At 37.6% G+C, this 13776-nt stretch overlaps 1 protein-coding gene across 1 annotated transcript in view; it reads right to left on the bottom strand.

The window, feature by feature from the left end:
- DROSHA (drosha ribonuclease III) overlaps positions 1-13776 on the bottom strand; it is a 74795-nt gene that overhangs the window by 34630 nt on the left and 26389 nt on the right. Inside the window, 3 exon segments of the mRNA XM_039548420.1 lie at positions 2300-2407; positions 5319-5418; positions 8748-8872. Of these exon segments, the coding sequence (XP_039404354.1) occupies positions 2300-2407; positions 5319-5418; positions 8748-8872 (333 nt within the window).

Genomic DNA, 13776 nt, shown 5'->3' with positions numbered 1-13776 from the left:
TTTCACAGGACAACTCTGCTTCCCTACCTCTATGCTCCACTAGACAGAAAGTCTCTTCAAGCAATGTTTAACATTCTTTACACCAACACGTGTCCCTGCATTTGAGGACTGAAATATCAAGTTTTAGACTTTTATCAGCTGTGGTGTAGTGAACAAAGAATTGACAGACCTCTGGGAGCACAGAGAAGGACTTTAATTTGACTCTTGCAGTCATATTGACAAAATGCTGCTTACCTGGCACTAACTACTTGATTGATTGATTCAATCAACGTCCGTCATCTTGGACTATTGCTATTCAATGTTTCTGATGTTTTATGTATTTATCTCTTTCGAAGAGATGTTCTTAAAATATGTATGAGTTTAAATATTCTGCATGTCCTTTCCTTGCTGCAGCTAACATGGCAAGGCAGAAACTCTCTCAAGTGCCCTCAGATACCGCCATCATCCTCCAGAACAACAAATGCTCCTGACTTGAAGCTACTAAGGGGAAGCAGGTGAGCTGAAATATTTTGGAATGCATGAGGTCTCTCCTCACCATGAACACTTTACACTGCTGTTGGGGGCATACCAGCAACAGTGGTGTGGGTGGAGTGGGGCAACAGAGGTGGTATCTTCTCAGCACGGCCAGATTTTGTCACGCTGTGTATTAAGTGCTGCCCAGCTCAGTGGCTAAGTACTGCACTTGATATACTGGGCAACTTCAAGTGAGCCTGTCAGAACTCAGCCATTTTACATTTTTTTAACATTTCACTTACCATTTTTCCTCCCCTTTCAAGCAGTTCATTTCTGAGACAGCAAAGACCAGTGTCATTAATGCTACATGGAACTCAGAGCAAGTATAAGCTATCACAAGTGACTTAAAAGAGTTTCAATCTTCTAAACTGCAATGCTTTTAAAAGCAGTAATTTTAAATCACTGCACTTCAGCTCTGCCCCCAGAGCTGATTTATGCATATTTAGTTTTAGCCTTCTTTAATCTGGGAAAAAACATGTAGCAACAGCAGCAATCTTTCATTTTACAGACATACAGTTACTTACTCCTGGCCTCACAAAGAAATCAAATCAATGGACCTTCATACCAGAACTGGCTGATTTAGATGTTACAGCTGCAGATGGGCACAAAAATTATGAAATAGTTTTACTTCTATCATTCTTTGGTGTTTTGCTGTCCTTCAACAACAGAACGAAACAGGAATATCCAAGACATTGGGAGATGAATCACAAAAGATATTACAAATAACACAGAATGGCTTCAAAGTGCCTAAATTGGAAATTTACACTGTTTACTTAAGCTGTAAAAATAGACACAGTTCACAACAAAAAAAACTAGGAAAGGGATGTAATTTTCCTCAGCTATGTGAGAAGATACTGTGCCACTATTCTCCTTCCACTTCAGAAGCAACAGTAGAATCACAAGAAATGTTTCAGACAGAAGAAAAGCAATCCTAGTTATTAGCCTTTCTCTCACTCTAGAATTTCCCCTTTGGCCTCACTAGACTTTCAAGATTACAGCAGAATTTCTACCTATACCTTTGCCTAGACGCCCCTAATTTGTACTTCACACTGGTAAGCTAATACTAAGTTGCATGCATTTAACTCTTAAAAAACATCTCCAAAACAACAGCTAAAAAATAATGCAAGTATATCTCCAGTATAATTATATGGCTGTTAAAACTACTTGAATTTTACTAATACAGTATTATATAAAAATTGCACTTATTTTTATCATATCACAAAGCTGGTGGCTGTCAACTGCTTCAGAATAGGATCATCTGACAGAGATGTTCCTTGGAGATGTCATGCATATGAAACAGAGTATCTGAAAGATACCTTTCTACTGAGGCACACCTGTTCTAAACCAAAAGTTAGTTGTGGTGGGCTTTTAGTTTTTTTACTTTCTTTCAAGTAAAAAGATATTTCTTCATGCTTCACTGTAAAACTTGGGGTTTTTTTAAAAAGCTATCTAAATAGAAAAATATATTAAAATTAAAATATCTAAAACCAAGCCAGTTGATGGATTAAGATTCACACTAGACTCAACGTTTGGCAAACTTCCAGCCTCAAGCTGGCCATTCCTAATCCTTCTCCCTTGTGCTAATCAACCCTTGGCAGAAAAATTTAAATTATCTTTTTTGTGTGTATAGAGGAGGTGGACAGAACACTAGAATAGCTCCCTAAATCAATGGATATTACTGAGGCATTCATTTGCATTTGGCTCTTCAGCCTGGAACTGCAACAAACCCTTGGAAAGGTCAGCAGCAGCTATCAAGAAAGAAAATACATCTCTCTGGTTTAGTCACCTGGCAGACGTCAGAGCGTATCCCCGTTTTCCAGAACCCCTGGCTGCTCAACTCCACTGTCACTTCACGCCTCATTGTGTTCTTCTGACGAATTTTCTGCAGTGCTTCCTAAGCAGGGAGAGAACAGAGCTCCTGTGAAGAACTTGCTACAACAAAGCACACCAACGCCTGCCAGTGCCTGCACAACACCCATTTGAGGTTCAGTTCTGGTGAGCAGTTTCTACGGCTCGTACAGGTCTGGTAACTCCCAGCCACAGACCGTGGCAGATATGTTAGAATACAGAGTAGACAGGGGATTTTGGTAGACCAAGAACAGAGGTGACTGCATTTTTTTTACTGCAAATGACAGAACAAACCGGTCCAACTCATACATCCAAGATAACACACAAGTAAGAAAGGTAAAGTCCTCATAATGAAAGCACTTTCTTTACCAGAGGTACAAAACCACCTCTTCATTCAAGTCCATCACTATGAATGCTCCTGGTTTGAACAATCAGGAGGAGCAAAACAGGCTTTGTTTTCTCATCTTGGCTACTTTGCAACAGTTCCTGCTCAAAAATGTCACTATGCCCAGTCTGGGAAAGGGGTCAATACTCACCAGTCCTGGAGATTATGCTGATGAAATCTACCAATATTACTTCAATAAAAATTTTAAAACTATGTTTTTCCTTGACCACTGGCTATTTGGTGTTGTGCAAACAGTTTGTCTCTAGAAACCATGAAAGGGTCAGAATCATTAAAAGATTTTGACAGTATCATTAAAAGAAAATATTTTCTGTAAAAATGGAATGAAAGAAAAACAGATAAAATAAGTCAGTCCTGGATCAGAATCTCTTGGTTCCAATACTATAAAGCCCTGGGGTGTGCAAGCTCCCCACACACCATGAACTAACTGTAGAGACTCCCCTCAGTGCTCTGCCTTCTTCAGAACACAAAGCTCTTCAAAGATGCAACCTATCCTGCCTCTCCTTCTCCTTTTCACTACAGGGCACTTGCTCAAAGCTGTCTCTTCCCAGCTTCCAGTTTGAAGCCTGTGAGCATATCTGGGCAGGAACAGGCTCTGTTTTCTGATTTGCAGAGACTCACAGAGTAGTTCCAACAGTTGCACCTGTCCAGACACAGATTCATCAAACCTCAGACACCTCAATACAGAGCTGTCTAGGGTAGGAGGCTAGTCAGCCCTGGCTCCTTTTATATTCAATGAAGGGGATAAATGGCTTCAAAAATGCATTTCTCCCTCCACTGACTTCAAAGTGAGCCTTCAGGTCCCAATTTATGCACCTGCTGTAAATGCTCAAAGTTAGGTTAGAGGAACAAAGCCCCAGGCATGACCTTGTCACAAATGATATCATTGTACAACTCACAGTGGTGGATGACTGATGGCAGAGGGAACAGAGATGCTTGCCAGCACTGTGCCCCTTGTGCATTGTCGAAGGTGTGTCACTGGGTTTTTCCTGAAGCAGGTGGTACTGTATTTGCCAGACCTGGCTGTATTTCAGTCTGACTGGCTCAGGAGCACTCCAAAATATATGATTCATAATCGTTAAAAGCCCATGTACCAGCGAGGTACAGTCCTACAGCTCCTTCTGACTTACTGACACCTCCACTGGCAAATATATAGATTATCCTCACATAAAGATTCTGCTTCAGCCCTGTATGCCTCTCTGTTGGCAAACTACTTATAAAACTTGTTATCCTAGATAATACAGTCTAGAAACAAAAATAAGCAGTCCACACAGCAGTGCTAAAAAGCAAAGGAACATTTTATCTTCTGGAGCAAAATATGATCACCACCTTATAAACAATCCACTACAATTTTACAAAAAAGTCATCCATTCCCCCCAATGAAAGGATGTTCATAAAACAATGATATTCTACTTGCTCTGAGTGTAGTTGTGGCAATCAAAATCATCTCCTGTAAGAGCAAATCTTTTTTTCCTTTACAACTGTGGCACAGTTCAGTCACAATGTTGTGGGTTTTTTGTTGGTTTTTTGTTTTTTTTTTTTAATTTACAAGTAAGAAGCTAAGGGCTTATTTAATATCAGCATAAATAAAATATTTACTCAGACTCTTGCTCACACACACAACAGCACTCTATGCTTTGCAACAACTAAAAAAATCAGGTGTAATGTCATATGTATCAAACACTTACTGCAACCAAAAGTACACAATAAACTGGGGAAGTCTCAGGAATCACACTCCATGATTCTCATGGGTCCTTCCCACCTCAGGGTAGTCTATGATTTTATGAATAATCAGTGTTTCTAATCAATAAATAAAAATACAACACAATTTAATTAAATACTGTCCAGTACACAAGAAGTTAATTTCTCCTCTATGTATTCTTTACATATATTGTCAAATTGAGTGCCTGATAGGCACCAGACAAATTTAAAGCTTCAGTCCAAGGGTTTATAGAAATAGATAGGCTGGTTTAGGCTATATTTAGGAGTCTTTGTTTTTCTGATTTTAATTCCCGATTGGTTGAGCATTTACACTTAGGAAATGCTTATTGCTCATCACTTTGTGAAGAAAAAACAAAAAGAGAAAAATATCTTGTCTATCATACAACAATCAGATGATTTCAAGTCAAAGATATTGAGCAAGATCACTGTACCACCTAATAAATTACATTTTATGCACACAAGTGTGGCAGTTTTTATCTCAGAAGAGAAATGTATAAAATTATAAGCCAGTTAAAAGTACATTATGAAATAAAAAGTCCTCCTCTACACTAACTCTTGAAACCATTAATGGCAACAGCTACAAAGAAGTTATGGTTCCGTAACAATAATTTCTATAATTGGGTAAAAAACTTGCAGTAGTTTGACAGCTGAAAAAAAGAAAAAAAACCCATTCAATAACAAGCATAGATAAAAATAAAATCCGTGTTAAGAGTCTGGAAATAAAATCTTTTGTGAAGGATTTCTATTGTTTCCATAAATAGGGCAGTCATATGGCTTTATTCCATCCCAAATTACAATGCTCAATTATCAGTCATAGGAAGGTCCAGAATACCTCTCTTTGTGATAATTTCTGTTTATCAGCCTGTTTGACTTTGGGACTATTAGCCAGCAGGTGACGCAGCTTCACGTAACTCTTCCACAGCTTTTGGTACCTGAAGGACAAAACCAGAAAACAAGTATTTTGGTCAATAAACAAAAGTCTCTCCCTGTTTGTCATTATGAGCACACCAGCTGCTAATAATGCACACAGAATGTCTACAAGCATCTCTTTGCTCCAGAAAAAAAAATAATCTCAAAGCATTTTCCAAGAGAGGTGACAGCAGTAGTCTCTGTAGCTGCTCCAGAAGGGTGGGCCAAGTAGCAGAGAGGAGGCATTAGTGTGCAAAGTGAGGTAAAGAACAGCAAAGACCAGGGCAGACCCCAGGTCTCTCAGATACCCATCTCCCAAAGGGCCACCTCTGCATGCTGAAAAGGCTTGCCTGCAGCTTAACTCAATTCAGGCAGGTGAAAACTCCCTCTTCTCCACACGGCTTACCTATCACTCACTGCAAAGCAGTAGCACCCTTTCCCAGGAAGTGTCTGTCCTTACACTGGCTCAAACATTTCAGTGAAGCACCTGAGGAAGAGCTCTACAAGTCACATGCAACATGAAGTTATTCTGTGAAAAGTGAAATGAAAGTTTTGTTCCCTATGGGTTTGTGCTGAATGGAATCAGCAATTCAAGTTATTTCTGTGATTAGCACATATTTAAGTTTTCTGGTTTTCTCCAGCCATCTAGCCTTATTTTGGTGGTGTCTAATTACACATGAACTTCAGTAACAACTTCTTCCTCAGTGGGAGGCCCTCAATAACCTAGCACAAACTTTCACCAAACTTGTAAGAACTTACTCCAATTGAAGACAACATCCCACCATTACATTCAGCTGCAATTCACCAACAGGTTCAAAAGTTACAGTGGGAGAAGCAACCAAGAGAATCATGACGGACCTTGTGTCCTTAGGAAACAATGCTACCTTCAAAATGTCACCTCTGTAGAGTTTTTTCAGGACAACCCATAAAATCAGACTTTGAATAGGAAGCAGGGAATTAGAGACCAGAGGAAAGAAGTTTACCCAAGTTATTTTTTTTTTTTTCGTATTTACATTATAGAAGAAGATCCTCCTCAGCACCAACTTAGAGCAGTGGTTTTATTAGGAAGGGTTCACGTTAGTGGCTTAAGAGTCAATGAAGCAGCAACTCTTTTACTATTTCATCATCTTCTCACCATCCCACATTCACAGATACATAAACAAATCTTTTCTTATTGGCATTTTTTTTCCTAGCTATTTCTCTGCAGCATTCTTGAATGCATACTCTCTGCCTCTGGAGATACTGATATTTTTTCAGTCTACAAACACATCTGAAATGCTCAATCCATAGATTTTTCTCATGCTCCATTCACTGCACTTTTGCAACCTGCAGAATAGCACATTTATTTCTGACAAATCAACATCCAAAAAAGAAAAATGAGTTAACGAACAAATCAACCAAAACGAAAAGTACAAATGCCTTGAGGAGGTTTCAACCCGAAAATAAGAACCTGAAACTGTGATCTCCAATACACATTTTTTTACTAGTATTGATAAGGGTGAAACAAGCTTTGTTATTGCAATTAAGTTTGAGAATTAATAAACATATTACCATTACAAAAAAATTCTGTATTAGAACTTCACAAAGAAAAGACACATTAGAGGAAAATCTCTTCTGGGTGCACATACACCAGAGTTAAGCCTAACATTTATGATGGCACCACAGAGGTCTTTCACAAAAAAAGGCTTTGTTACATTGACAAGACAAAACATACCTACTTTGTATAAGCAGCTCCGAGGTTAAAACCCAAAACAAAAAACAAACCCACAAGTAAATTTTAAAGAAAGTTAAAATAAAAAGGTGTGGGAAGAATAATTTTTGTCTCTTTATACTATTTTCAATGAAAAGTACTAGAACTTTACAAATACTAATAAATTCAGCATCAAAGTAGAGATAATTCTTATATTTTTGGGTCTAATTATTTCCTTTTGATGAACAAGAAAACTAAAAGATAAAGTGGATTAAAACTCATGATCAAAGCAAAAAAAAAAGTTTTATTATCTGGATTAGAACTCAGTATTCCCACTTCCTGCCATGTTAGGTTTAAAATTCTCAGCAAGCAGTTGCAAAAGAATAAAACTGCAGATCTGGTGAGCATTTTGGACATAAATCACCCTCTCTTTCCACATTTTTGTTATTAGTATTGTTGCTGTTACTGTTTGTTTTCTTATCTCACTGCTGTTTCCAGTAAATCATTCTTCCCTCAACCCATGATCTCTGCCTTCTTGCATCTCTCAGCAGAAGGGGAAGGGAGTGGCTTGTGGTTCTCTTTAGTGGGAGTACTGAATTGGGGAATACCAATCCTAAACCACAGCAATGGGGAAAAAGACAACCTTAACTACACATGCACCAGAGACAGGCTCTATACTGTCGTCATGCAGAAAGCAGATGTCCCTATCACTGGAAGAGTTCCCTGAAATTGTCAGAGGTTAAGAAAAGAACCGGGAACAAAATCCAATCATCACTTTCGCATCCCTTCATCAATCCACAGTGAAACAGTATTTCTTGCTCTGCCTGAAGTCCTGATTCCCTCTCCACTCCTTCTATACATTCCTCTCAAACTCTATCAGGATATAAAAAGTACAGAGAAAAGTAGCATGGGTGCAAGAGCTTCCAAGCTAGGAAACACTATGTAGACATGATCCTTCAAAGCATAGAAAGAGATGATTAAGTAGGACATAACAGTATGCAAGAAACAAACATCATGAAGAAATCAAACAGAACCTGGCTATATTATTCCTCATTAGATATGAGACCTGAAGAACATCTAATTAAACAATCAAGTAGCAGCTCTGAAATAAAAATCAGCCCTTCTGCATATGATGCACAACAGTACTGGTTAAGTGATTACCTGAAATCTTCTCCCTACAAGTAGCATAAAAAGATTCAAACAGTGATTTGAGAAATTTAAAAACATCAATTCAGGGCTGTTTAACAAAATGACCTAAAGACATCCTCTAGCTCAGGAGTCTATATGCTACAGACATTAGGAAGCTTGGGTAACCATTTCTCCCTCTCTGCCTTCCTGTTACGTTATCCTCTCTCTGAAAACCCACCACTGGCCTCTCAGAGGAATAATGTGGAGCTTGAGGAACCACCTTTTGCTGGACCCAGAAGAGCTGTTCTCAGGTTAAGAAGTATCATACTGCACATACATGCACGTTTACTTCAGCAGATCCTGAATTACTGCAGAGAAACAGTTATACCTTATATTTGCAGGAGCCTGTGCCCAGTGTCATAAGCACTAAGCTTTGTATCAGACTCACCTAAGCACATAACCAAGCCCTATTTAAGGCATGAATGACAACAGTAATGAGTCCCTGAACAAAATAAAGGAGGAAAAGCTTCTTACTGAGGATCTCCAGCATAACTGAGTTGAGCAGGTCGTATCCCAAAGTGCACAATAATAGGGAAAGTAATTACATCAGGATTGAATTGTTCGCGGTCCAGTTGATCAATACGAACTGAGCTTGGTTTCTAGGAGAAAAAAACAAAATACAACTAAATTGACAACAGCTTCATGGAAAATTTACTGCCTCAATCCCACACTATCCAGGAAACATGAAGCAACAACATTCCAAGTTTAATAATACGCACATTAAACCAATCACTAATACTATTATAAACATTTAGCAACAACAATAACTGAAACAAAGTTAATTGACCTACCACTCAGAGGAAAAAAAAAAAAGGCCTTTTAATTTTAATCATCTGGAAATTTACTTTGACTATTTCCAAGAACTTAAAACAACTTTCTCTGGTCAAGCATCACACCAGAAATAAAAATTAGGATTAGCATTCTGGCATCCAAGAACCCACATGCTAGAGCAGTTTGCTGAGATCAGGTTACCTCTCTAATTTTAGTTCTGTTCATGATTTCCCAAAGCAAAGGAAGGCATTATTAGATCCATTCAATCACACAGACTAAACAGCATAAAAAAAAATCTGTCATGCTACTCTCAGAAAAGGCTCCCATGCTGATGTGTACAAGGAGGAATACAGTTTTGTATAATGAAGAGACTTTTGCCCTTTTTACAGTTCAAAACAGAAGTTCTTTTTATTGTTAAAAAGGACAGTGGAAAAGAAGGCAACTTTTGCTTCAGCTCTATAAATGTAGAGTAAGTAATTGCACATCACCGTAGCAGACATGCTGCTCACAGAGCTCTTCATCACTTACCCAGCATATTTAAAAACTCAGCTGAAGGGGCACAGTTGGTCTCCAAGTAAACAACTTCTCCTTTACCTGTCAAGCTGTTTTGCAATGTGCCTGCTGACTCCCCACTTTGAAATCAGCTGGAATAGGCCAATATATTCTGCTTATCTTAGGTTTCAGAAAAAGGGCATTACCTCTAGTTACCTGCATCTCAAAACTTCTCATTTAGCACTGTGAATTTCTCAAAGATGAGTTTCAGTGTTACAGAAACAGCTCCCACCATTCTCTTCACAAAACAACAAAAACTGTGTCAAGAACAAAGCTTTTACCCTCCAAACCACCTTGGCAGAACTGTTCACAGGAATAATTTTCTGCATGGATAAGCAAAGTCAACTCTATATATGGCCACAATTACAATCTATTCTAGAAAAACAAAAACTTACTTAAAAGCTTGACTTTCAGATACAGAAATATTTTCCAAGGGAAAAACGTTTATCAGCTTCCCTTTAGACAAGATGACTGAACATAAAGTTACAAGTCCCCAGCCAAAAAAAAAAAAAAAAAAAATTAGGTTAGTTAAGATTTAACATAGGTAGTTAAATTTTTAAAATTAGTTAAAGCTGCTGGGTTCACAAAAAAAAAAAAAAAAGAAAAAAATAAAAAGGTTTTGCCCACAGCACTTATAAAAAAGGATTAGAACAAAAAAAAACCTAAAGAAAATAATGGCCAGGATTTGTAGCAGACAGAATGTTGTTCCCTAAACAAGAGCTTAAAGTCCTGATATTTATCTGTTATTTTGGGGGTTGCACAAAGCCAGCTTGAAAAGTTTTTATTTTCTCATAAGTTGTTTGTTGGTTCTCCCCAACATTAATATTAAAATGAGGAACTTCTCCCATCTTTGTCCCCCTTAAAAAAGCAGCCTTGATACACCAATCCTCTGAGAATCAGAGGACTGGTGTATTAACAGAATATGAAACAATAATTATACTCAATTATACCAATTATAATCAATACATTAAAAAAAAAAAATACAGACACACTTTAGATACTTAAACAGAAGCAATGAGATACTCAAAAGTGTAAAAAGGCAATCTTCCACTATGCACATAGTCTGTGTCAAATGTGTGATCTCAGGACCACTCAAAACCAGACTCCTTCTCTTCATTTCCATGACACTGCCTTGCATTTTGTCCCTCAGTTACACAGCTGTTCACAGGTGGCTGATAACAACCAGGACAAAAGAACTTCTCCAAGCCTTAATCACAACTGCTCCCTCACTGACAGTTATGAGAGGGGTGTAGCTGGGCTATGGTTTTTTATTTCATCGTGAACACCAGCCTTCTCTCCAGTGCCCTTTCTGAAGGTTAAGTGAACAAACAGCAACATACAGAAACATCAAGTATAAATTGCACACCAGCAGACAGGATGCAAGCAAATTAGATGTTATTCTTCCAGAGTTTTATCCCTGTGCTCTTTTAAAAGTGCTTTGATAGACTATCCAATAATGACAACCTTGCCTTTAAAGTAACATCAAAACCAAAGAAATTCTAGCAGAACAGAGACCTGTTATTTTTGTTTCCTATCCAAATCTCATCAACCAAGGCACTGCTGACATTAGAACACAACATGAAATAGCATGCAGATGTAGCACAGAAGTATGTTAATATATATATCTATCTATGCAGTAGTGAGAAAACCATCAATATTTTAGGAAGAATGAAGTATGAAAGATGACTAAAATTTGTGAACTTCTCAATCTATTTCAACACGAAGTTTCATTGAATTAATAAACCACCATGAATAAGTTAAATAATTTTAAACAATGCTGAACCATTGTTAGTTGTTTAAGTGGGATTTATATCCTATTAAAGCTTTTTTTCCCTTCTCCACCATGCATATATATATATATATATATACACCTCCCACTGAAAAAAATAAAACACACACATAAAACCTAGATTTGAACACAAGAGGAATTATTATTTCTGAAGAAATGTTGTGCAGCAAAACAAAATTCAGTGTTTTTACTCTGCTGTGTCAAATGGATATAATTGAACTGAAGAGCTGTCATTTTCTGAAATAGTTTCACATTGTCTCTCCAACAGAACTGTTTTATCTTCTAATGTTGCAAAATGCATAGATAATAGTTTCATACTCTGTTTTTCACTTACATTCATAATCAGTATTGACACTGATCGTGCCGTAATCAAACCTCTCCTGATGGGAGGGAGTTTTTAAAGTCCTTGCTAGGAGTTCCAGAGACAAACGGGACTCTCAGCCTTCGCTGCTTCTTGATGGTTGTTTGTTAAGTCTTATCAGAGAAAAAGAGTCACTAGCGTGATCCAGACATAGCACAAGGCAGAGAATGCAGGAGAAAGCCCAATTATCAAGATTACACGGCTTTTTAAAGGTAAATCAACCAATGGTTACTAAAAACGTACATTATTTTTACTTTTCTGCCAATTATTCAGTAACACAGCCAGGAACTGCAGAATTCTTTGTCCAATAATCCCAAACTATTTCTACTGCAGAATATGGAGATGTAGAAGAAGAAGAAGGAGGTTTGGAGAACAACAACAATCCTCCATTTTGATGTTTTTTGCTTTCATCTATTTACTACATTAACAAACCCAAAACCTCTAAATTTTTAACCCTGTGACAATCTTACATATTAGTCAATCACCTAATTTACACCTGTGTAGTTTCTAGTTCTTCTCTAAGAGTAGGCAGTTTTTTCCACAGACAGAGGTCAAAAGCTGTGTTGTTCAGGGGGGTGAAAACCCTCAAAACAGGCAGAGAAATATTCTCTCCACTCTGGGTTCCTACAAGTACAATATGCTGCAACACACAGGAAAAATCCACAAATTAAGAAGAAGGTCACTGCAATCTTGAAAGAAAAAACATGTACTAATGATGCCATTATAACATCACATTTCAAAGCGCTACAGATTTCTTTTATGCTTACATATTTTAATGTCCACACACATCTCTAAAAACACTGCCTCGTAGAATGCAAAGTTTGCCAGTAAAAAATCCCACGAGACCTCAGAAATAACACTACCACTTCACAAATCACACTGCCTTGTACACACAGACATTTAGAGTTCCATGACACAAGGGACGAACATACATGCGTTCGTTCATGCTAAACAAAAAAGTGAGTTTTCAGCTAGCTGAAATCAGCACATCTTCAGCAAAATAACTCAAGTTATGTTGGTGTATACCATTCAGATGCTGACAACTTGTGGACCAGCATGTACCTTGTATCACAGAAACCACAGGCAAGTTAAGGCTGTTCAGGTTGTCTAACAATTTCTACTATCGGATTCTGGTTTACCACTAATTTAAAGCAGCTGAGGTAGACTTTCCACAGTGAGAGTTCATGTGTATTGTTGTATTTCATGTTCCCAGAAACAGTCCAATTTTCTTGCTGTTTAAAAAGTTTTACTTTACTCAGAGTGAAATCAATGGAAAAATTATCTGACCCAAGTTATTATTTGCTTATTAAGTAGTTTACTAAATGTTATGCTGCCATACTTTAAATTATGAACTTGGACAATGTATTTAGCATGTCACCCTGGCTGCAGTTTGGGGTCAGGTTTTTCAGCTGAAAAACTAAATTCCTTCTTAGGCATGGTATCAAGTTACACTTTTTCTTCAGAAACTAAAAATTTGAGCTATGAGCAAAGGAGGAAAATGAAGTCAGAAAAAGAAAGGTATTACTACTTAGAAAGCTGCATGTCAGTTGCAAATATTAGGTCCAAAATATGCCTCTACTACTAAGATACCATTTTGCAATACTGACCAAACTATACAAATACAACCCCTGCAGTTTTTAGCGGACATTCATCTATTCTTGTGACCCACATTTCTTAAAAGTGAAAGTCAGAATAATGGGCTGAATTAATAAACACCGGAGTTGAAAGAAGCTGTGCTCAGAGAACATGTACTTTAAAATACCAATTGTTCCAAAAATAATAAGGCCTTAGGGGTTTCAAACTAGGCATTGAAAATTAATACATGCATTAATTAATGTACACAAAATTCCTCAGTGTGAGTGAGAGCAACACAGAAATAAGCAGAAAACACCGTTTCCATATTCAAGGCAGTATCAGGATAGCACACATGGAATAGAGCTGTCAACAGGGGGTCAAAAGAGGAAGAAGAAAGTAAATAGCAAACAGTTACTATTTCTCTGGTGCTGTGTCTGGGAAAAGAGAATGAGATC

This window comes from Corvus cornix, chromosome 2 (assembly GCF_000738735.6).
Source record: "Corvus cornix cornix isolate S_Up_H32 chromosome 2, ASM73873v5, whole genome shotgun sequence".
NCBI lineage: Eukaryota > Metazoa > Chordata > Aves > Passeriformes > Corvidae > Corvus > Corvus cornix.
This window is presented reverse-complemented; position numbering and strand designations above follow the sequence as displayed.